The following is a 23,299-nucleotide window of genomic DNA, read 5'->3' on the forward strand; positions in this document are numbered from 1 at the left end:
ACGTGAGCAATCCAATATGATAAAAATCAAAACGAATTGTTTGTTCCCGTATTATCACTAGATTTATGTCTATGTCCGCATTCAAGTCGTTCTATTGCGCAAGGGATGTTCCCTACGCACTTTGCCAACCGAACCTCGACGATTTCTGGCCCTAGAAGAAAAATGCAGACCCAAAAAAATTCAACCCAACGCCATTTCATGCCCTTTTACATGTGTACCATGAGGGTGCGAAGGCACAAGCCATTCGTTGCGACGGCGCTCATATCAAAAATCAAAAACAAACATTACATATAACCCCCCCAAGCGCCCACCCAAAAGCAGTAGAAGTGTGGAAAATCGGGAAAGATGGGCAGATAGAATATGGGGAGGCCGTATCAGCCCCTGAACGCACTAGGTAAGCTTCTCCATGAACTGCCTCCGAACCTTGAAGTTGACAACACCTCCTACTCCAAAGGCAGGCACGATTCTGCAAACACGAGCACAAGAACTTATGGCCCAGTTGCTTCGTACCGAGGCCCAGCGCTCAGCCAAGGTTGGGGAACCTGAACGAGCGCAGGTTGGGCGGTTATAAAGATCGAGGCCAAGGAGGTGCGGTGGAGTGCTGATGATCTGGATGGCGGCCGGGGCGGCAAACTGAGCCAGGGTCTGTCCGCTGATGTGCTTCTTGAAGCCGTCCGATAGGTTGTTGTTGAGGTACGGCGCCAGCATAATGGGAAGGTTGAATGAGGCGAAGATGGTGACGGCATCCCGCATGGCAAAGAGTAGGTAAGAAGGCAGCGGTACGGGCCGCGGGGTTGCGCCAGGCGGACCAAACATTCGAGCAAAAACCTGATCCTTGTATATACCAAGCCCAGTGTTGGCAGTGGAAGAAGCGACAAACTTGGCAGTTCCCGAAGTGACGAGGGTCGCAGGCTTGTTTTGGACTGTCGACGTCGCTGTGTCGAGTGTGTTGGCTGTGAGATAGGTTCCACCGTATGTCATGCAGATTAGCGCAAAGGGTCGCGCGAATATGATCTTGTGTGGTCTCATGATTAGGTTGACGAGTGAACTCTTGACGGATTCTATCAGCGACCGGCGTCCGGATGCATTCTCCATTATAGACCTGCAGTTATGAGCCAAACCGTTTTCGTTAGCTTGGATCCATGAAAGTCAAACCGCCCAAACAATTCAATTTGGACTGTTGCAAGTTCTCGCCCTTACCGATCAATAATTGATATCAGCGGTGCTACCATAGTGGCAGCAGCGGCTGCTGAGATAGCATCTGCAGCGAGGCGCCATCCAAGATTTTTGGTGTTCCATACGCGCGGAGACTTTGAAGATGACGTCGGCATGTCAGGCTTGGAGAATGTAGCAGGCGACGAGACTACAGCTGCAGCTGCTGTTGCGGCAACTATGGCTGCTTGCTTGCGACCGGTGCCCGTATTTCCGTTCATGATGCCGTCGAGGTATTCCTGTGATTGAAAAGGCCCAGCCTGTGAAGCCTCTTCCACCGATTCGACCTCAAAAGGTCCAGGTTGCGCAGATTCCTGGTGAACGGCTGAGACTAGGCTGGGCTTGCGCAACACCAAAACGAACGAATGGGATTGCTGGACGAGAGCACGAAAACCCGGGGTAGTACAGCAGGTCAGGTCTGGTAGGGGGGCGCGCAGCCAAAAGAATTTCTTATGCAGAACGAAGATGGAAACTAGACTCAATCAAACAAAAGACAATGAATGTTGCCATCATATGAGCCACAACCTTGGTGTTCTATCCTATAAACCTCGTCACTGACGACAAGCTCAGTCGCTGTGGCTTTTTTTTTCTTTTTTTTCTTTCAGGTTAGTTCCCTGCAGATGATGTTATGGTCGCGTTGGAGAACACTTGGGGGGGGGGGGGTGGCTCGGGTGCGCTATGAAAATGAATGGCTCATCTTCTAGGCGACCGATGTCGGCAGGAAATCCGCAGTCAGATCTCACCCCTGTCCTACCCAGTTTATTTGAGTGGGATTTGTTTACATTGCACGGGAGACATCGCGTCCAGGAGATTGAATGAAATGGAAAGTACCAGTTTCGATACAAGAGCACGTTTTTACTTTGTGCAAGAATGGCAACTTGCTCCTTATTCTATCTAGGCCATAACTCTGTAACTTTCAAATCGTAACTGGTATGACGGCATACCTGACTGCTTCCAGCAGCTACGAATATCCGATAAATTCATCCATCCATCATGTCCGTTGCCATCTGATGTCTCATTTGCAGCACGGAGACAAGGCCGTAGGGCGGGCTTGTCGGCGGAGCTCAGGAAATGACGTGCCCACCATGACCGTCCAATGGTCAGCAGGTAAACAAGAATACCGGCCAGCCAAGCAAAGGGGTGCAGGGTGAGGCTCGATTAATTTCCAGGATCTCATTTTTGTCAAGATATCTACCCTGCATCAAACTATTCTCATTCGGGTTTGCAAACAATTTTCTTTTTAGTATAACTGAACGTCACCAAAAATAATTACTCCCTACCATTAAGAATCTAGGTATCAGAACAAGTATATGAGTCATGCCAAGCTCATATTCCGGTTCGACCATGGACTGTTCTCTTACTGATGGTGTTAAGCTATGCTTGTTGGATGCTGGTTTCCAACAGAGCCGGCTGTTGGGCTCGTCACTGTCTTGTTGTATATATTGAGACGGGTCTCTGCTTTAGGTCTTTCATCATTACCTTGCTGATATGCTCCAATACTCTGCTCAATTTTCAACACATGGAGTACCCGAACAAGGTCTTTATGAGGAGTTGCTTTCGAGGCCTTTGGTTTCTGTTGGACGATTCCCGAGTTCAAACACAACGAGGCCGACGTATCTCTTGGTGAATGTCGAGAATTTCAACCAGTTAGCAATTTGAGGTTGCAGACACACCAGTTTGGACACTTGACATGATCGATGAAGATAATCATTTCGTAAAAAATCCCTTAGCATATAGCTATTAACAACTAGCGAGCTTGCAGTCGTTATCCTGATTCATATATGAAAATCATCAAAGGGTTCTTTTCTAGAGCATGCAAGCAAATTGCAGTGTCTTGAGCAGCAAGAATTCTGTGCGTGACTTATCCAGACACAGATGCCGCAAGAGCCGAGTAACCACGAGTGGTGGAGATCAAAGCAAAGCGCTAGAGCTCTACTGAACTTCGGTAGCACTAGATGTTGCCCAGAGGGTCAATGGTACTCATCGTCTTTATCAGGCATCGATGACTTTTTAAGTATGTAAGGAAGCGGTCCAACAGCATCGGCTTCTATTAACGACATGGTGTCGTCTATAAATTTACACGGGCACAGATGGCCATGATTGTGGTATGCTTCTTCTCTGGGATGTTACCGCTCCGTGGTAATACTCGTCTCAGTGCTTTCCTTCACTCTTCCCCTTGCCAGAGTTGTCCTCGAGGAATTTCCTACAGAACGTGTGTCTCGGTTAGTCGCTTGCTCAGGTGGTCTGACGATCAACTGGAGGTTTGTGATGTTGAGGACGGTACGGACTTGATGAAATCGGCTTCGTCGGACGAAGCAGCATTTATCGGGGGAGTAGTGCCCGCCTTGGGGACCTTGCTCGGGCCGCTCAAGCTGGCGTAAACACCGCCAAACATGGCGGTCAGGACACCCATCGCCAACTGGATAGTGACAAATGTCAGCGTTGATAAGTCAATGGCGATGCGCAATCGGCCAATTCGCTTCCATGTTCTGGTCGCGTATGCCGACGACTGTCCACCACATGTCCGGAGAACTAGAGGGAGCTCATACATAGTGCGATCCAACCTTGCGGCCGGCGATCTGGTAGTACTGGACCATCTTGAGAGCTGAGCGAAAAATTGAGGCGAGCGGGGAGATATTCGTCGAGGTGTTGAAGTTTGATACAAGGGACTCGACGATGGTTGGCTTTCGCGTTCAGCTTCAAGCTCGGATAGCCTCAAAGCTCCGCACAGATTGCTCCTCGTTGATGACTAAGGAAGTGCTGACTCAGCAGCACGTGCTTGTTTGGCTAAACAGCAACATTCACTAGCGAGGTTACAATTGCTTCTGTGGATCCACCTCGGGAACATTTGGAAGGGTTATGTGTGACGTAAGACATGGTTCCTCGACAGGAGCTCTCTAAGTGCGCCAGTTGCTCAGCGATTATATGCAACATTAGCTCTCTCTTCACCACCGCACGGCTTTACCACATAAACAAAGTCGCCCAAAATTCAAATCTCGTACCAAATTAAAAGCAAAATCGGCAAAATGTGGTGGTCGAACAGCAACAAAGAGCCTGAAAAGTCCCCCAAGATGGAGGCGACATCATCTTCATCCAAAGACACAGCTTCGACCAAAGATGGGCCGAGCAAAGCTTTCGATCCAAACTCACTTCCGGAAAGACAAAAGCTCAACCCGTCCCTTCAAAAGATTGTAGACAAAGCCGACAGGGAAGATAACTTTTACGACCAGCTTGTGGATGGCTAGTAAGGCTGCCGCACTCTCATGCGAGCGTGCTGCTAGGTGCTACGCCTAATGATACGATGGGCATGTTGCTAATGCATTCTGATGCCTCGCTCCACAGTGCTCCGGAATCAACGGAAACGAACGTTCGATATGCAGGATATGCCGCGCGCCTGCGCACCATCATGATGTCGGCTCATCGCTATGTTGCGTACACCTCAGATATTGGCGAATCCTTCAGGCCCGTAGCCCACCCTTACCTTGTGAAAGGCGCTTACGGCATATCGTGGCTGTACATATTAGGAGATGTCAGCCACGAGGGCTACAAGGCGTACTGGCAAAATCAGCGCACGCGCAACCCGCAAATCGCCTTGACAGCTCATCAGCAGAGGATGCTGGGTTCAGATGCCACGTCGGCATCTTCAACCAAACTTGAGCCCGGTGTAGTCACACCTCTGGAGGACTATCGCACTGTGATGGCCCAGCGAGCTATCTTCCAGAGCTTGGCGAGTATGGGCTTACCGGCTTTCACCATCCACAGCGTGGTAAGGTATTCAGGCCGAGCCTTGAAGGATGTCAAAAACAAGAACATCAGGACATGGGCCCCTATCGGTCTTGGATTGTCCGTTGTGCCATTCCTCCCATCCCTGTTCGATAAGCCTGTAGAAGATGCGGTAGAATGGACCTTCCACAAGCTTTTTGCGACTGTTGGCGGGAAAGAGTACGTCCAATCTCCTCTCTCCGTCGCCTGAAGCATATGTTCACTCTAACCCGCACTTCTCTTGTAGGACTGTTGGAGATACCCCTGCTACGGGCAGGGAACGGCAACTGAACGAAAAGGTAAAGGAGAAGGAACTCTAGTGAAGGTGCTAGAGTGTGTATGATGAACGGTGTGTTGAACTTTGATGCCATGCGTTTGACAAGTATATACCCCGCTTGTTGATTGATGATATATATAGCTACGCTACTCAACATCAAATAATGTGATTAAAAAGAAACAAACCAAAACCATGACCGACGCCTCGCCAATGCACAACAAGCAGATGATCAAATATCAGAAAAATGGACAAGAGGGACACGATGAACCGAAACCTCCTTCACATTTCGATAAGTTCTTGAGGCGGCCCGACACCTCGAAGAAGAACAATTGTGTTCCCACTGACTAGCGCCGATCCGACCTTCTCATTAAACTCCAGTAGTCGGCCGCCTTCAACGTGGAACACGCGCAGCTTATCTCGCTCCGACTCGGACTGGTTGTTGACGTTTTGTATTTGCAGACTTTTGGCGGCGGCATCCAGCACACGGCCTATAACCCAATCCTGGCTGTAAAAGAACTGACCCTTTGACAGCTTTGCAACTGTAGTTTCGGCCTCGGCCTCAACATACAGATACACTCGCTTCTCGGGAGGCACCTTGTCGTCCCCCTTGGCCGTCTTCTTGAGGTTGTTGACCGCAATCATACGCTGCGCCGCGCTGGACGGTTTGGGCTTTGGCAGGGCCCGCCCGGCCTCCTCCTTCTTCTTGGTTCCCCAGGCCCTCAGCCGACTCAACGCTGAACGCGCCTTGTCTGCCGCGTTCTCCACGTGGTGCTGGGCCGCGGGGCGTGCGCCAATGGGAACGAGGTTTTTGCAGTTGTGCTCCTCCTGCATCCTGTGCTTGAGGCAGTAGTCGCGGTTGCACGTCGAGCAGTGCACGCCGGGGACCAAGCCCGTGCCGATGGTGGTTTTGCAGTCGGGCGAGGCGCACGGCTTCTTGGTGACGCTGTCGTTGAGCATCCTGCCCTGTCCGGCCGTGGGCCGCGACAGGGCGGCCTTTCGTTTCCTTTCGGCCCAGGCGCCAGCCTTGGCGCACTTGTGGGCCGTCTCGGTGCGGTGGTCACCGCAGTAGTAGTGGCCACATGATTGGCAGAGGAACGGGAGGAAGTCGAGCTGGTTGCAGTATTCGGCCTCGCAGTGCTTGCCGATGAGTTCTACATTGCCTACCGAGCCCTCTCGGTTGTTTTGCACCATCTTTACGTATGAGGTCTCGTCGCTCGTCGGGGGGCTGTTGGAAGAGGAAGAGGCTGCCATCTTCGCCGCTTTATCGTCGGGGGGCGACGGAACATATATGGTGTTTGTAGCTAGCGAATGTTGGTAATCCAAACGGACTTACTGAGAAATGAGTGGCGTAATAAGTGGCGGAATGCGAGATGCGATTCGGTATGGCCCAGGTTGAAAACATACGTAGGGTAATATGTAACAAGGCTTTCAATCCTGTGTCGTGGCCAAGGTATCCGAAGCATGCGTTGTGGGAGGCTGATGCGGCCCATGGTGCCTAGCTAGCCTGGACTGAACTCTCTGGACCCACCCATCAAGGCCAAGACTGGCTTCTTCGGGATTGATTGATAATGCTACAAGAGACTGTACAAATGCTGGGAGGTCCTAGAAGAATCCATAAACTACATTGTAGCGTTGATGCTAGACTAGATGCGGATTACATGTTGTTGCGCAAAATTGTTTCGGTTATTATATCGAGACTAGTCTAATAGGTTATTGTTCTTATCGTTTTGGTCTGTGAACATCGTTACCGGTAAGTCTCGATGCCCCCGACCGTTTCGCCAGTCCAGTGGAGCCCATTCAAGTTGGCAGCGCCGTTGGTAAGATGTCGAGTTGATTGAGTTTGACTCAGTTAATTGCCTGGCCGGAACACACCCACAGTCCCAGGGGGGTGCAGCTGTGACAGCCAAACACTCGCAAATTTGCTGTATTTTGAACACCAGGATCAAACAACCATGTTCGGCGCGGATTGCGAGTGACATTCTCAGTGACCGATACTCTCGAGTGACATTGGGATTCCCCGCCCTGTGGAGACAAGGGTCTCCATTGCCAGCGGGGGAGGGGCGAAATCGGATAGCTCCAATCAAGCACATGCGCCTACAGGAGCTTGGAGGAGAGAAAAAAAAAAAAGAAAAAAAAAAAAACGCGACAACGCGCGCAACCCTTTTTTATACGGAGCAAAATCAATCTACTCATAATTCAAAGCAAAACGAAACAAAAGTAACATTTTTTTCTCCGCCACATACCCAGCCCCAGATTTTCTCATGGCAAAGAAGCGAGCAAGAGAGGCAGACGGCCAGAGCGGATCTGCTGCTGCTGGTGCGGGCGGGGATAAGATGGACGAGGACGACAGCATGGATGAAGATGTAAATGCGCCCAAACCCAAAGGACTGGCGTAAAGCCATGAAACAAAGATTTGCTGACAGTCGAGTATCAGGATTTTGATGTGGTGAACGTCGAATTTGAATGGTTCAACTTCGACCCTGAAATTGACTTCCACGGCGTAAAGGCCCTGGTGCGACAACTCCTCGACGTCGACTCGCAACTGTTCGATCTATCCGCCCTTGCAGATGTAATCCTCGCACAGCACACCATTGGATCGACCGTCAAGGTCGACGGCAAGGAAACTGATGCATATGCCTTCCTGACGGCGCTCAACCTGCACGAGAACCGCGACAAAGCACCCGTGGCTGCACTCACCAAGTACATTGCTGAGAAGGCAGCGGGCAGCCAGTCCCTCGCCATTGTTCCCGAATTGCTAGCATCCGGCAAGCATGTCGGCCTCATCCTAGCAGACCGTCTCATCAACGTGCCTTCAGAGATTGCACCACCCATGTATTCCATGCTCATTGACGAGATAGAGGCTGCTGTCGAGGACAAGGAACCATACGAGTTTTCGCACTACCTGATTCTTTCCAAGACATATACCGAGGTCGAGTCAAACCTCGAGGTCGAAGAGCGGAAAAAGAAAAAGGCTAAGGAGGAGGCGCCTTTCTTTTATTTCCACCCGGAGGATGAGATACTCCAGAAACATGCCCTGGCTTATGGCGGCTACCCCTACACCAAATCGGACGAATCTGTGGCCGACAGTAAGAGAGCTTTCCAGGAGATGGGGGTCAAGACGCAGGGACACATGATTTTGATTGAGGCGGGCAAATTCCAAGGGGCTGTCAAGGCCATCGGTGATTATCTCAGTCCACCATCTTAGGCCAAAAAAAAAAAAAAAAAAAAAAAAAAAAAAAAAAAAAAAAAAAAAAAAAAAAAAAAAAAAAAAAAAAAATCAGTTGAGATCGAGAAGCTCGAGCGCTGGCTTATCATGTATACGTCTATGTGTATAGAAATTATGGTGGTATCGATGCCAGGATCTCTGCAGCACGGCAGCGCTGCATGCTTGGCCTCTCAGGGTGCCGGCTGCAGCCTTTGCATCAGATACTCAACCTCGACCTCTTTGGTCAGAGGAATGACGTAATCCCGGTACATGGAAACAACAGCTTCCACGTCAATCTTAGTCGGCATGTCATGCTCTGACATGGTGATAGGGTCCCTGCCGTAGGTCTGGACCTTGAGCCTCAGCCTGTCCAGAACTTGCTTCTCAACCGCTTCGTTGGTGATAGCTTTGCCAATGCCCTGTCGGTCTCCGGCCTTGATCATCTTTGTGTACTTCTCCTCTTCGCTCCGGAACTTTGACTCGGCCACAAACTTGCCAAAGTGAATACGGCGCGAGAGTGCCTGGAGGCAAGCAATGTCCGCCGTGGCGGATGATCCGTAGTTCTCCTGGCCGGCGCCCCTGTCACCATGCTCGGGCTTTGGGCAGGCGGCAGGCAGGAAATGCTCCGTGTAGAACTCCTTAATCTTGGTGTTGACATTGACATCGTTGGGGTGTAATATCCTAGGGTAGTTCAAGGAGGGTAAAATGGGGGACTGAAGTGCTTCGGGAAAAAAGGGGTATTCATCCGGAGACTCGTAGCGGCGAATCAGAGACTGGATCTTTTCCTGTTCCCACAGGCACCAATCCATGAAACTCAATGTGCTGTTTGGGATTTCGACAGCACCAGAGACATAGATGTTTTTGTTGAGGGGAAATTGGACACGTTCAATTAGGTGGAACGTGATGCTGTCCTCAAGTCGACTGTTTGTTTGTGGTGAGATTAGCCAGGACTTTGAGTTACTGGGTAGCAAATCATAGGTCTCTAAGTGACGTCTTGGGCTTTCTATGAGACACCAGACAATGGGAGAGAAAACTCACATTAACTGGAAACGGATTTGTTTGAGATCCAGAGCCGATTTGGCATCTGACAGATCTATCAAAGATTCCATTGAGGTGACACTGCGTCTGCTTAGTTTGTTGCTCAAGGCGTGGACAGTGGCCACGTACACTGCCACAATGCTTGAAATTTTCATATTGCCTGGGATATCCAGAACATACCTTGATGAGAGGTATCTTCTCGGTGAGAGTTGCTGGGTCTGTGCCTAGAATAAAGAAGGGGATCCGATATAAGTATTACTTGGCAGACCCTATTTCGACCGGGAAGATTCAAAGATGACTGGAAAACTAATTCGATGTAATGACGGTAATTTTCAACGAGCTTGGATACCCTGACAATATAAATTAGGATGAGTCGGTTGGACACCTACCTCAGTTAAAGCAACTAGAGTAGAGTTTTCCTGATTTGATCAATCTTTTAGCATCGATTATTAGCCATCTACCCTGCCGACATCGGTCATTGGGATTGTTCGCATCGCGGCCAGGCAAGGAGGGGTTCTTGTCCTCCCAATTGTGCACAATGTGGTACTAGCAGTCAAGGGGGTTGCAAGCTCAACCCTGTCATCCATATGTGATCCACCGAGGGATCCACCACAAAAACAAAAATGACCAATAACGATACGTCGACGTAGCTCCCAGACTTTTGATGCATAGTGACGAGCATAAGCTGAATCGAACCGTCCAATGCCGAGCTTTTGGTCTAGACGTGCACTCATTCTAAGAAGGACTGTACATCCGCCAAACTTTATCCTGCCCGCAGCCTTATCGTTGACACAAAGCCGAGCAAGTGAGCAGCTAAGCTAAGCCTCGCTGTTTCGCCGTGGCCCGGGGCACTCACGGGCCTCCCTAACATTCATGGCGTCTCCCGAGGATGAAAATCCATTCCACGATGACCCCGGGCAGGAGGACGAAGACGGTTCCATCCTCTCGGTATGTCGCCCGCACTCCACGCCGGCCAACCTTCCTCTGTTAGCCCATATACCATGTCTCAAAAGAAGGAACAGGGCCTAACGTTTGACATTGTGACGCAGCCCCGGGGGCTTGAGGCCTTTAGCCGCAAGGTGACGACGACGGCGAGCCACTTGATGGGCCCGGTGGTAGACCCTTCGTCCAGCGCCCATTACCAGAGCGCGATGACAGAGGTCCAGAAGCACCTGCGCCGCCCGAACCTCCAGCGCAGTATGTTCTCGATGGCCCGGACTACTCCTTCGGACTTGGTCCGCTCCAAATTGTCCACCCGCGAGATCCAACATCGCGCCCTCGCACACGTTCCAGATGACATGCTTGCAAACATACCCGACGACGACAACAACACCTACTCGCTCTTCCAGGGCTTTCAGGCCAGCTTTCCCGAGCTCACCGATGAGGGCAAGAAACACCGGCGCCGTGTGTCGCGCGGACGCAAGCTGCTGGAGGAGGGGCCCACGACGCCCGAGAATGGCTCGACGGGTCTTCAAAAGCTGCGCAAGGAAAGGGCATCCATGTCGCACGAGCTGGAAATGCTCGGTATACGAAAGAACATGGCAAGCAGTGAAATCCGCGAGATCGACAACAAAATTGCCAACTTGCATGGTATGCGGAGAATTATACTGGAACGCCTTGCGGCTCTCGAGCAGGAAGAGACGCTATTGGAGCATGACTGTAAGCCCGTCTGCATCCCTAATCTTATCCTCAAGTTGTCGCCTGTCTTCGGGGGAGAAAGAAAGAGAGATATAGATTTCTGACATTTGGATCATCACGGACTTAGTAATGGAGGTTGAGGCTCGAGTCGAGGATGCTCAGATGCTTGCCGACGAAGCAGAGTCAATAGCACAGCAAACCCCTACCAGAGATACTGATGCGGAAGCTGGAGACAACGATGGCTTCATGTCACAGTCGATCTACGAAAAAATACCATCCGCAGCAAGCACTCCGTCAAAGTCCAGGAAAACAAGGATCGTGCGCCGGAAATCGATGGCCGTTTTACACGAGCATTTCGAGCCTGGAACCTCTATCCGAGAGCTCCGGGCCCATCAGGACTGCATTACAGCCATGGATTTTGATGCTCCATTTGGCACTCTGGTGTCGGCAGCGATGGACGACTCTGTAAAGGTTTGGGATCTGAACGCCGGGCGCTGTATTGGTTCACTCGAGGGGCACACTGCCTCGGTGAGAGCACTGCAGGTCGAAGACAACATTCTGGCAACAGGATCGCGTGATGCTACAGTGCGTCTGTGGGATCTTAGCAAGGCACACTACGATCCCCATGGTAGTCACTACAATGGGGGCGACGATGACGACGATGCAATGGCTTTTGAGAACCCTGACGACCAGCCCGTTGATCCTCCTGCCGGTAGCATGGCCGACTGCCCATTGTTTACGCTGTCATCTCATATGGACGAGGTTACGGCGCTGCACTTCAAAGGCGATACGCTAGTTTCCGGTTCATCGGACAAGACGATACGGCAGTGGGATCTGGTGAAGGGCAGGTGCGTGCAGACGCTCGATGTGATGTGGGCTGCCGCTCAAGCCTCGGTCAGCCTCGGCACCGGCGACGGGGCCTGGAGACAAACGACAAGGTCCCAGGCGGAGGATGCAGACTTTGTCGGCGCCGTACAGGTTTTCGACGCGGCTCTGGCATGCGGAACCGCCGACGGCATGGTCAGGCTTTGGGATTTGCGCAGTGGACAGGTACACCGGAACCTTGTCGGTCATACCGGTCCTGTAACGGCCCTTCAGTTCGACAACGTGCACTTGGTAACTGGCTCCCACGACAGAAGCATCAGGGTAAGGATACACAGGTGGTCCCCACAGATTTGTACAGCAGAAAAATGATTGACCTTGTTACTGACGGGTGATGCCTACAGATATGGGACCTGCGGACGGGATCGATATTCGACGCCTTTGCGTACGAGCACCCTGTCACCAGCATGATGTTTGATGCGCGCAGGATTGTGAGCGCGGCAGGCGAGGACGTGGTCAAGGTGTACGACAAGGTCGAGAGTCGGCAGTGGGACTGTGGGGCGGGTATCAAGGCTGCCGAAGAGATGAAGAACCCGCCTGCCATTGTCGAGCGTGTAAGGATAAGGGACGGCTACATGGTTGAGGGTCGTCGCGACGGTATTGTGGGCATTTGGACTTGTTGATTTTAATATTGTATATTAACGCCATTTATTGGTCATGGCATCGAGGGCCTTGCCTCTTTTGTGACTTTATACGCCGATACGTCAGAGACATTATATACAAAAGGCTACTTCCCATGCAGACAAGTGATAGTCATGTCTTCGTAACAGGCTGCTCTGTAGAAAACCATGATGGATTTCGTCAAAAGCATAATAAATAGCAAGCTGTGGTTGGCGGTAGGAATGAAAATGTATTCGAACTTTTGATACAGTCTAGGCCCTATTGCGCTTCATTATCCTGCATCACCATGCCTGTTATGTCAAACTAAACAAAGAGAACGAAAATATGCCTCCCTATATGGTATTTACAACTTGGAAATGATAGCGCCAGCAAACTCGTGAGTCTTGGCCTTGCCACCAAGGTCGCCAGTCAGGGCCTTGCCCTCGGCGAGCGTGTCGAAGGTTGCCTTCTCGATGCGGTCGGCGTACTCGCCGAGACTCATGTGCCTCAACATCATCATAGAGCTGAGGAGAAGGGCGGTGGGGTTAGCAAGACCCTTGCCGGCGATATCCGGAGCGGAACCGTGGACGGCCTCGAAGATTGAGCACTCGTCACCAATGTTACCCGAGGGCGTCAGGCCGAGACCACCAATCAGGCCAGCGCACATGTCGGACAGAATATCACCGTAGAGGTTAGGCATGACGAGGACCTTGTCGTTGTAAGGAAGCGGGTCGGTAACCATCTTCAGGCAGGTGTTGTCGAGCAACTCGGCGTCGAACTCGATGCCAGGGAAGTCCTTGGCGACCTGTTGACCTACGCTAAGGAACAGACCGTCGCTCATCTTCATGATGGTGGCCTTGTGGACGACGCGAACCTTCTTGCGGCCGATCTCCTGGGCATGCTGGAAAGCGAAACGAAGCACGCGCTCGCTGGCCTCGCGGGTGATGAGCTTGATGCTCTGGACAACACCATCGACGACAACGTGCTCAATTCCAGAGTACTCGCCCTCGGTGTTTTCACGAATCAGGACCGTGTCGACGTTGTCGTACGGGGTCTTGAAGCCCGCGACCGAGCGGCAAGGCCGCAGGTTGGCGAAAAGGTTGAAGGTTCGGCGGAGAGTCAGGTTCAGGGAAACGTGGCCCTTGCCGATAGGAGTCTAGACAAGGCAACGAGCGAGCACATTAGTAGGGAGTGTCTGGAGTAACCCACAGAAGCGTGACATGGATGCGGAACATGAGTAGCGAGTGCATCAGGTGTTTGAGCACTTACAGCCAAGGGGCCCTTGAGGGCAACCTTGTTCCTCTCGATGCTCTCGATGGCGGCATCGGGAATGGCGGTCCTGCCGTCCTTGAGAATGGGCGTCACGTCAACAGGCTCCCACGAGATCGGGGCCTACAATAGACGGGGGAATTCATGTTAGCTCTTTTGACTGTCACGCGACAAGAAGGCCGCAGCTTAATTGGTGCTAAAGGAGGTTCACACACCTTGGCGGCCTCGAAGATTTGCTTGACAGCTTCCGAGATCTCGGGGCCAATACCATCACCCTCGATCAAGCTGACGGGGTAACGACCCTACAAGAATCAGGTTAGTACGGCGTTTGTCTCTGAATGCAGGTCGTGCGTGGCATGGAGCCATGTTGCAATGCCCGCGGAAGCTTGCTTGAGTGATTTTCTGGCGTCGCATCATGGGCCTCGCAAAGAATTGGAAGTGCGCAACGGCAATAGTGTCGAGATTGAGTGTCGCTTACGGAGGCATCCTTCTTGCCGGTGAACTTGGCCACGCGCTCGCCTTGCGACGAGTAGTACCTCTGGTTCTGGTGTGAGGTGACAGGTTGTGAATTAGCACAAAGTACATCGCCGACGTAGTTACAGGGCGCGCAGGGCTCACAGAGAAAGCAAATGTGGCTGCGGCCCTTGGGGCAGCAGAGAATTGGCGGGCCACAGGCGCCGCGGCGGCAACTCTTCGCAGAGCCAACATTGTGTATATGAATGGAAGTAAAGCGGCAGAGGTACGGCTTGTGGAAATATCCTTCCGTATGCGTCGGGGGTAGGATTTTGGTGTCGAGAGTTGGTATCTGCTTCGGGACTATGGACGAGCGGAGGGACAAAATAAATTCGGCTCGGCTTAGACTCGACCTGCTAAAATCATGCACCATCGGGCGCGATTCTTGTTAGGCGGGTGGTTTGGGTGTGCACGGGCCATCGGCCACGCTGGAGCTTCTTGCCTGTCTTGACTTTTTGCGGCAATTGAGGATGGAAAAAAAGTTACAGTGGAGCTACCTCGCTCGCATTTAGCCCGCATCCGATCGGTCGTAACGGCTACGATCGGCGATAGTAACAGTGGAAAACCTAGGGGACCAGGGCGAAACAACGCCGCCCACAACTTGGAACAAATAGCAACAAGATGCGGTGGTGATGAGGGCACATTCTGAATTTCGTCATGTGTGCTTTCGAACTTGCACAGTCTATGAGCAGACTGTTGATTTCCAAGGTTGCGCAGCCCAATAATTCTCTCCTGGGATTTGGTCTTGATTATTCTCGACTATCCAACGTACTACGTAGGCTAGATGAGGTACATGGGTACCTACCTACCTATCGTAGATAGCTGGGTAAAGGCCGGTTATGGTAAGTTAGTGAAAATCCAAACGCTCTTTCCCGATTCGGAATTCTTTACAGTGTGAAATTGGTCCAGTGCCAAACAACATGAAAAGACTTGAGAGAATGTTCAATGAGTTGAGTCTTGAGAATTATTTAGGCAAGGTAAAAGGTATCTAGGTAAGCCAAGGGAGGCAGGAAGGTTCGAACCAGAGTATCGGCCCCAAGCTACCTATATCCGACAAAGCGACCTGCCATGTAACATAACCAAATACCAACTGAAGTTATCTGTAAATGGAGGGGAGGATTACTAGGGAATGATGACATTTGCATTTGACCACCTCTATTCTTTTGTGAGCCATCCGTCTCCTCTCAGCCTTGCTGATTGCGGGCACGGCTTTTATCCACATTTCCGTCTAAACGCCGGAGCATTCTGTTGCATCCCCCGCTTTGTCATGATAGTTGCTATTGATTTGACGGCGCGAATCACTCCATCCTGGCAAGCAGATCTTGCCGTCATAGGTCTTCTTCCAATGGGCCTGCGAGGTCTTCTCCTCTTGAATGCATATATTTTCCAAACAAAATTCATTCGGGGTTGTATTGAAATCCGAGCTCCATCCTTCATAAAAACCTCCGCCTCTCCTCGAGTTGCTGCCATACATTGGTGACTACATCAACGGCCCAGAAAATCCGCCGCCAATACTTATTACACTTGAAATTCTGTGTGGATTGTTACATTCCCTCTTCTTTCAATCTGCAACACTTTCCGAGCAAACATCGACAGCAAACCAGCATTCGCTACAATGTCACTTCCCATGGCACCGCCGGCCAAGAGCCCTCTGGGTCGTTACAGGCTGTTGTCACCCACGGCGGCTGTCCGCGTGAGCCCTTTATGCCTGGGTGCCATGAATTTTGGCAACGGCTGGTACGTAAAATGGCTCAGCTCATACGCCAATCATCTGCTCTATTAACTAACACTCATCGTCAATTTATGCAGGAAGGAACACATGGGCGCTTGTGACCAGCAGCAGACTGAGGAGATTCTCGATTATTTTTACAGCCAGGTATGCATGGCATCATCAATCACGGATTCCGAGGAGTCATACATATTGACTGATGTACGAACTTACTATTCATAGGGTGGTACGTCATGAGCCCTTTGATTTGGTCTTGTGCCGAGTTAGGATCCAGGATAACCTGCAGCGGCGGCGAGAAAGCTTACCTTTGTGTTTGTCCAGGAAATTTTATCGACACAGCCAACAACTACCAGTTCGAAGAGTCCGAGATATGGCTTGGCGAGTGGATGAAGAAGCGAGGCGTCCGCGACCAAATGGGTATGTCCAGAAATTTTCGAGAGCCTTCATGCGTACAAGGTTCTCCTTCTGTGTTGAATACAGGTCCAGAAGCCAATCACGTCAAGAAGAAGAATAAAACAGTTATTCCACATTAACACTTTTACTCCAGTCATTGCCACCAAATACACGACGAACTACCGCTCAGGTCCTCCAGGTCATGGGTCAATTATGGCCAATTACACCGGCAACGGTACCAAAAGTCTCCGTTCGTCCATTGATGCCAGCTTGAAGAAGCTCCAGACCGATTACATTGATCTCGTAAGTAGACCCAAGAGCAAAGTTACAGGCTTTTACATGAAAACCTTCAACGGCCAAGATAATTAAAGCTAATATCAAGTGACTCGCAACAAAACAGCTTTACGTTCACTGGTGGGACTACTCTACATCCATTCCAGAGCTCATGCAGAGCTTGAATCAGCTTGTGGCGACAGGCAAAGTTCTGTATTTAGGTATCAGTGACGCTCCTGCGTGGGTTGTGAGCAAGGCCAATGAATACGCAAGGAACCATGGCCTCCGCCAGTTCTCCGTGTACCAAGGCAAATGGTCTGCTGCCTCAAGGGACTTTGAGCGAGATATTATCCCCATGGCCCAAGACGAGGGGGTGAGTCGCGAGAACCTAACGACACCCACGTAAGTCTTAAAGCAGCCTCAGTGCTAACAGGTTGGCATTTCAGATGGCACTCGCGCCTTGGGGCGCCCTTGGATCAGGCAACTTCAAGACGGATGAGCAAAGGAAGAGCACCGAAGGTCGCCGTTTCAGGCCAGCCACGGAAGCTGATATCAAGATCAGCCAAGTGCTCGAGACCATTGCTAAGCGCAAGGGCAGCATTATAACATCTGTAGCGTTGGCTTATGTGATGCACAAGTCCCCTTATGTCTTCCCCATTGTTGTAAGGAGCCGGCCTTTTCTTTCCTCCCCTTCCGCGATAAACTTATGCCAACAAAGAGACCTGACTTGTGCAATCCAAAGGGCGGCCGTACTGTTGATCATCTCAAACAAAACATCGAGGCTTTGGGGCTGGAGCTCAGCAGCGACGAGATTGCTGAGATTGAGAACGCCGTGCCTTTTGACCTAGGATTTCCTCACAACATGCTCTGGGGCGACAAGGTCCCAGAGAATCGTAAGCAAGTCTGGTTGCTCAACATGGGAGGTCAATTCGATTATGTTCCAGAGCCCAAGGTACGTGCCGAACCCCGCGTATTGTCTTAAACATGCGCTCTCTTTTCTAACTTTTGATTAGCCGATCCCAGCCTCCAAGGGCGGAGTCTAGGGTTTCCGTTCAATGACATCCCGGTGGAGGTGGCGAACACGGGACTATTAGGTAGAGGATGACAGGCGTGCTTACAGAGGCGAAAACTATTCCTCAAACAGAAGGCGTTATCATGCAATCAAAACTGATCGAGGTCATAATCGTTGAGATTTTTTGTCAAACAACCATACTTGAAATGAGAGCAAGGTTGAGGTCCCGGCTGCTCCTGATTATATCGTCATTGTATGGCCCAGGTCTATCTATCGTAGCGAGGGAGAACAAAAAAGGAGGAAAAAAACAACATTACACATACGAAATCTCTATGCAGCTCTCAGGAGAGACAGTTTCCAACCAAACAGAAGAATCTACCTGAATGTTGCAGATTAGTTCGTTAAGTATGGTACCTGACCCTAGCATTGCTGATACACTCTGTCACAGGCTTTCAACCCCGGCTTCCACCTCGCCCTCAGAATCCGATAGCTCATAGGTTTGCCAGGTTTTTTGTGTCGAACTTGGTTGAATTGTTGAATTTCTGGCTCCCGTACCTTTCAAGATAGCGGCCGGAAAGTTCCGAGGAGTCATGAGAACGACAGGGAGGGATGAAGACCTAGCCAACCGAGCAACTTGCGGAGTTTGCGAAGCAACACTGAGACGTTCGCTCGGGCCCCCTTTAACACGCGAGGAGTCATTTGACGGAGGGACAAGGCCCTCTCCTGCGTTGGCATCGGACTTTCGCCCAAACTTGCGGTGGTCATGTTGCATACTAGTCGAATTCCAATCATGCCCGCCACCAATAACATGCTCAAATCTTATCCGTTTGGATGCTTCCTCTTTAGCAGTCGGTTCGTCCTGGTCTAGATTAGTATGGAGTGAGAGTGCGCCAAGATCGAGTATACCGGTAGCAGAGGTCGAATCTGAAGCCTTGCGCTTCGAGCCAATGGAACGCCCCATTGGCCTAGCTTCTGATTGAGTAAAGCCATCGCCAGAAAACCAGACGTGCCTGCTTTCTGGTCTGACCTTACGCAACGCCTTGTAGCCTCTGGGTGGTGGCCTTGAGTGGTTTAGGAATCTTGTGGCAGAACCCTTGGGCCCCTTGGACGCTGCTGCAGTCCTGACCCTGTAAGGATACAGCGAGTTGTTCTCTCTAGTTGGCTTTAAGACTTTGACATCTTCATCATCGCGAATAGCTATTCCGCTCGATCAGACATGGAACCTGATCAGAATCTTTCTTGAAGAGGAACCCAATGGCTTCGCTGCCACAGCTTCTCTGAATTGAGAAAAATAACTCACTGTAATCATCTCCATATTCTGACTCCGGGATTTCCACAAAGACTCTGCGGCTTCTAAAGATGGGTCTACGGGGAAGGTCTCCCTCGCCAGTGCAGAGAATATATTCATCATCGGCGATCAATTCATCCTCGAACTGGGGACTGGTCGTCTCGGACGAGCAAGTCTCGGTGTCTTTGATGGATTTCCTAGTGCATTGCGGCAGGCTGATTGGCATACCGATAATTTGCTGCGGACTCTGTCCCAAGTCTGGAGATCCACTCCGCGAAACGCAGGGTCTCAAGATGGTCAAGGGCTTGTATTCCATAGGTAGGTGCATAGATAGCAAGTCTGGCGGGACAAGTCGTGACTGCGGCAGACGGCCAAAGGCCTAGCTTCGTTGCAGCAGTGATTGGTATCTCGTAGTGATGGCCTTGAGATTAAACGTGTATGGCATTACCTGTCTCGATTCGAGGGACCATGCCGTTGCAGTCAAGGTCGGGACGCGGATGATACCTGAATCATTATTATAGGAGCAACTCGTGACTGGCCTTTCGTAAACTCTCTGCAATAGTGGTACTTTGGCCATTGGATAAATCAGAATTGTCAAATATTGGGCAAAAGTGCCAGCTCGATCGCCACTTTCCTTTCTTACAACTTGATTGTAGACGGGGAAGGAACCCCCAATCCTAAGTATAGAGATGCTTGGACAGGGAATAACGGGACTAGGACACATAGACTTGCACTGTGGCTGAGTCGTACTTGCCTCTGCTACCTAGGTATGCTTCTGTGAAAAGTCCAACCTCTCTCGGAAGGTATGAGGAGGATATGCAAAATAGCACCTCTACCTTGATGAGATAGGGGAAACTTAGCGGCTGAAATAACAGAGCAATGACTTTTTCTACTAAACCGGCTCTGCAAAGTCTCGTCTGCTTCAAACAACGAATCACATCAGCTCTTCATCAATATTTTCGATTTCGAGGCTATCGACTCCAGTCAGCCTCCGCACGAAACCGATGACGTATCTCTACTTTGTTGGTCATATGCCTTTCTGCAAACCTGCCTCATCAGTCTCCTTGGAGCCACTCTACCCGTCATCAGCTCGAATGCTTCTATCGCCATCTCGCTAACGACTCCTAGGCCGTCGACCAGGACCCAGTATGGCGATATTGATTGCTGGTATGCCCGGATCTGTGATATCAGGGGCGTAACAAGAGGCTCATATGCCAACTATGATCAGTTAGTACAAACTTTAAGGGTTCGATAAGAAAAAGTGATATGGATGTGATGGGCTACATACCTCTACCACAACACCCCCCGTCGGACTGCTCAGCCACTGCTCAGGCAGTGTAAAGTTAACAGGCAAACCATCATCCGGACTGATTGCAGGCACACAAGATATGATGATTGTCGGCATCTCGTACACATCAGGCCATTCTTGTGACCGAGATGGCAGAACGTGGCAGATTTGGGGCTGTGAAGGTGTAGTTGCAATCTTCTTCTCCCTCACGAGGTTGTTGAAGTGTTCGGCTACTTCAGACGCATTCCTCTGCGTACGGTTGTGTATAAAAATGTTCCGGCAGCCGAGCTGAATCAGAGCATAAATAGCTGCTCTGGCCATGCCACCGGCCCCGACAACCAGCGCAGTTGTCTTGGACGGCCTCACATAGTTGCGCGGACTGATGGAACGCTTCAGACACGTAAGAATGGAGCTCCAGTCCGTATTGTCACCATAAAAGTTGTTTACAGGACCAGCCTTGTTCCTGGAGGTTGCATGGCTCAGTATAGAGCCCGTCTGGCCCCGAAGTGGAAGCAGCACGTTCACTGCGCCGATGATGCTAGCATGGTGGCTCTTGAGTTTCAGCTGAGGCATGATAGCGACTTTGAAAGGTGCGGCCAGAGAAGCGCCACCAAAGGAGCTATCGTAGCAGATGCGATAGAGTTCTCCAAGCGTTGAACATGACACGGCTTGGAAGGTGTGCGGAATCCTCGAGAAGTCGTATGCGGCCTGGTGCATTGCCGGTGAAATCGAGTACGAGACGCTCGCGCCGAGGACATAAAACTGAAGGGGATCCAGCATCAGCTGAGTAAAGAGTCGATTGAAAGAGTTTTCGTAAGTGCAGACGGTCGCCAGATGGTCTGTGTTATCCATGCCCGAGTGCTTAACTGGGATAAGAATGTTTGACTGTAGAGGTGTTCTTGCGCCGAGAACCGAAAAGTCATAAGCGACGAGAGGCGGTTTCGGATCAGGTACTGTCGTTTGTATCTTTTCTTTGAGCTCCAAAAGCCGCTCTACCGGGTTGTCGCCAGAACAGAACCTTATCATCCGGACAACATCACAGCCCAAGGATTTTGCGTGTATGAAATTTTCCAGCTGGGATGGGTCTGCCCAAGCCAATGCTCCCATTCCCAGATACCAAAAATTGCCGATTATCCTTGTCCTCCCTCGACGTTCCAAGACCCGACCTATCACGGCCGGATTCCTTTGCAGGTCAAGACTGACATAGTCGGCATTGAGACGCAGGCCTAGTTCGAGCAGATCTGCATCTATCGCGTCCTTCTCTTCCTGGCTCCTACGGCGCTGGTTCCTCGGGTTCTCCTCGACATGAAATATCAATGGACAGCCCAGGTTTCTCCTTATAAGGGCTACCTGCTTGGCAATGACATTGGGCAAGTCATCTGGCCAGCAATCCACAATCAGCTCGACACAGTCGCCGGCAGCCTCGAGGTCCTCCCACGAAACCGACATTTCTAATAACCACGAGAGACGGAGCCTGAGAGCGTATGAATATTGTCTGAACTCGGGTGGCAGAGCGTGTATGGAAAATGGGCTCTCTAGAAACTTCCGGCGCCAGCCTTGACCTTGCATCAAGTCCAAAAACGTGGTGAAATCCTCTTTCGCGTTGACGAGGGTCGACGAGCTTGCGGATAGAGCATCCCACCGAGGGGACTGTGTGTCGTTGATTGAGGCATATTTGGTGCTGGAGGGATCGAACAGGTTGAAGTACTCCATATTAGAACAACGCCTATGAATCTGGTCCGCAGCCAATATCTGCATCGCATCTGAGTGATCCAGAAATTTCTTCATGTGGTCCTTCTCACGATGAACATATACGACCGGATTCGACCTGCAATACTGCTCCAGGATATGCTGGGCTTCCTCCGAGAGGCTCGTCATGCCACAAACGATAATGCAGCCGTTGCGGTTCACATCTAACATCCGTTTGAACACCTCTGCATTTTGGCGTGCAAATGCATCTTTGCCGTGCTGTCGCAAATACGTAGCCCGGGATACACCGGTGATTTGCTCAAAACAATGGTCCTCGGTTACTAGACGTCGGCGGAGGTGAAGGGCGGCTATGAATCCCAGAGACCGTTTGCCGGCGCCCCGGCATCCCACCAGAATGATGGAGGCATCCGGATCATGCAGACGTTGGTTTCTGGGTGAGCTGGGGGTGGCAGTCGACTGGTTCATCGCCAGGGCTGCAGCGCTAACTTCCTCCTGCTGTACCGAAATGGTCATTTAAATGTGCCCGATACCTCAGGGCGATTTCGATTTGTTGATGTTACCAGCGGTGCGAAGGGGGAAAAAAAATTGAACTGATGCCCCGGAGACGGGACCTGTTCGCGGAGCAAGTCAAAAGAGGTACCAGGGATACTCAAAAATAGGCCCAGCTGCTCGTCAGACAGCAGGCAGGTCAAGGCATAGAAGATCAAGAGAGAAAAATGGGCCGACACTGAACATCAAATCATGAATGTGCGGCAAAGTCAGAAAGGGTATGCTTCTCCCATCGGACCATGCGATGATAAAAGTCGGTACAATATCAGCAGCAAGTAGGGCGCCATGCACGTCACGGAATCCACTCTAAGATTGTGAGAGTGAGCGGGATAGGATAGGGATCTTTGGGAGTATGCCCTGTCTAATACGGCAGATGTAGCGGGATAACCCAGGCTTTGCACCACGACTTGCTGACAATTTCGTGTGCGGAAATACGTTTTCCCTGTCTGCACACATACTACTGCACAACGGGGGAGGATGTGGTGGTACCTTTTACCTTATTTTTAGGTGATGCATTACAGTTGTGTTGGCTTACCTGATCCTATGTTACTATGACCGCACGGGCCGGCCCCACTCGGCAAGGTCCTTGGATGAAGTAATTGCCGTGCCCATCAAAAGCTATTAAGGGTTAGGAGAAGAGCATCCCCGCTCCACCTCGGCT

General features: G+C 51.0%; 10 protein-coding genes across 10 annotated transcripts; 4 read left to right on the plus strand and 6 right to left on the minus strand.

Annotated features, from left to right (window-relative positions):
- Positions 1 to 390: 390 nt before the first annotated feature.
- PpBr36_01223 (uncharacterized protein) lies at positions 391 to 1,433 on the minus strand (the record flags this gene model as incomplete). Its single annotated transcript, XM_029888411.1, has 2 exons — positions 391 to 1,102; positions 1,201 to 1,433. The coding sequence occupies 2 exons, from the start codon at positions 1,431 to 1,433 to the stop codon at positions 391 to 393; spliced, it is 945 nt and encodes a 314-aa protein (XP_029750660.1).
- Positions 1,434 to 3,338: 1,905 nt separating this feature from the next.
- Positions 3,339 to 3,809, minus strand: PpBr36_01224 (uncharacterized protein; the record flags this gene model as incomplete). Its single annotated transcript, XM_029888412.1, has 3 exons — positions 3,339 to 3,415; positions 3,501 to 3,631; positions 3,762 to 3,809. 3 exons carry the CDS (start codon positions 3,807 to 3,809, stop codon positions 3,364 to 3,366), a joined length of 231 nt encoding a protein of 76 aa, XP_029750663.1. The 3' UTR covers positions 3,339 to 3,363.
- A 429-nt stretch (positions 3,810 to 4,238) lies between these two features.
- On the plus strand, positions 4,239 to 5,294 carry PpBr36_01225 (uncharacterized protein; the record flags this gene model as incomplete). The annotated part of the gene is made up of 3 exons (XM_029888413.1): positions 4,239 to 4,456; positions 4,555 to 5,154; positions 5,222 to 5,294. The coding sequence occupies 3 exons, from the start codon at positions 4,239 to 4,241 to the stop codon at positions 5,292 to 5,294; spliced, it is 891 nt and encodes a 296-aa protein (XP_029750662.1).
- Positions 5,295 to 5,530: 236 nt separating this feature from the next.
- On the minus strand, positions 5,531 to 6,555 carry PpBr36_01226 (uncharacterized protein; the record flags this gene model as incomplete). Its single annotated transcript, XM_029888414.1, has 1 exon — positions 5,531 to 6,555. Exon 1 carries the CDS (start codon positions 6,500 to 6,502, stop codon positions 5,531 to 5,533), a length of 972 nt encoding a protein of 323 aa, XP_029750665.1. The 5' UTR covers positions 6,503 to 6,555.
- A 957-nt stretch (positions 6,556 to 7,512) lies between these two features.
- On the plus strand, positions 7,513 to 8,456 carry PpBr36_01227 (uncharacterized protein; the record flags this gene model as incomplete). Its single annotated transcript, XM_029888415.1, has 2 exons — positions 7,513 to 7,614; positions 7,686 to 8,456. The coding sequence occupies 2 exons, from the start codon at positions 7,513 to 7,515 to the stop codon at positions 8,454 to 8,456; spliced, it is 873 nt and encodes a 290-aa protein (XP_029750664.1).
- Positions 8,457 to 8,647: 191 nt separating this feature from the next.
- Positions 8,648 to 9,649, minus strand: PpBr36_01228 (uncharacterized protein; the record flags this gene model as incomplete). The annotated part of the gene is made up of 2 exons (XM_029888416.1): positions 8,648 to 9,377; positions 9,495 to 9,649. 2 exons carry the CDS (start codon positions 9,647 to 9,649, stop codon positions 8,648 to 8,650), a joined length of 885 nt encoding a protein of 294 aa, XP_029750667.1.
- Positions 9,650 to 10,367: 718 nt separating this feature from the next.
- PpBr36_01229 (uncharacterized protein) lies at positions 10,368 to 12,637 on the plus strand (the record flags this gene model as incomplete). Its single annotated transcript, XM_029888417.1, has 4 exons — positions 10,368 to 10,442; positions 10,544 to 11,153; positions 11,260 to 12,278; positions 12,359 to 12,637. 4 exons carry the CDS (start codon positions 10,368 to 10,370, stop codon positions 12,635 to 12,637), a joined length of 1,983 nt encoding a protein of 660 aa, XP_029750666.1.
- A 341-nt stretch (positions 12,638 to 12,978) lies between these two features.
- Positions 12,979 to 14,591, minus strand: PpBr36_01230 (uncharacterized protein; the record flags this gene model as incomplete). Its single annotated transcript, XM_029888418.1, has 5 exons — positions 12,979 to 13,770; positions 13,884 to 14,006; positions 14,099 to 14,185; positions 14,362 to 14,427; positions 14,502 to 14,591. 5 exons carry the CDS (start codon positions 14,589 to 14,591, stop codon positions 12,979 to 12,981), a joined length of 1,158 nt encoding a protein of 385 aa, XP_029751699.1.
- A 1,411-nt stretch (positions 14,592 to 16,002) lies between these two features.
- PpBr36_01231 (uncharacterized protein) lies at positions 16,003 to 17,834 on the plus strand (the record flags this gene model as incomplete). Its single annotated transcript, XM_029888419.1, has 8 exons — positions 16,003 to 16,133; positions 16,206 to 16,326; positions 16,389 to 16,542; positions 16,673 to 16,821; positions 16,919 to 17,164; positions 17,238 to 17,453; positions 17,534 to 17,743; positions 17,805 to 17,834. Exons 1-8 carry the CDS (start codon positions 16,012 to 16,014, stop codon positions 17,832 to 17,834), a joined length of 1,248 nt encoding a protein of 415 aa, XP_029751700.1. The 5' UTR covers positions 16,003 to 16,011.
- A 310-nt stretch (positions 17,835 to 18,144) lies between these two features.
- Positions 18,145 to 22,602, minus strand: PpBr36_01232 (uncharacterized protein; the record flags this gene model as incomplete). The annotated part of the gene is made up of 5 exons (XM_029888420.1): positions 18,145 to 18,182; positions 18,359 to 19,000; positions 19,104 to 19,349; positions 20,171 to 20,309; positions 20,380 to 22,602. The coding sequence occupies 5 exons, from the start codon at positions 22,600 to 22,602 to the stop codon at positions 18,145 to 18,147; spliced, it is 3,288 nt and encodes a 1,095-aa protein (XP_029751697.1).
- Between the last annotated feature and the right edge of the window lie 697 nt (positions 22,603 to 23,299).

Source organism: Pyricularia pennisetigena, chromosome 2 (genome assembly GCF_004337985.1).
Source record: "Pyricularia pennisetigena strain Br36 chromosome 2, whole genome shotgun sequence".
Taxonomy (NCBI): domain Eukaryota; kingdom Fungi; phylum Ascomycota; class Sordariomycetes; order Magnaporthales; family Pyriculariaceae; genus Pyricularia; species Pyricularia pennisetigena.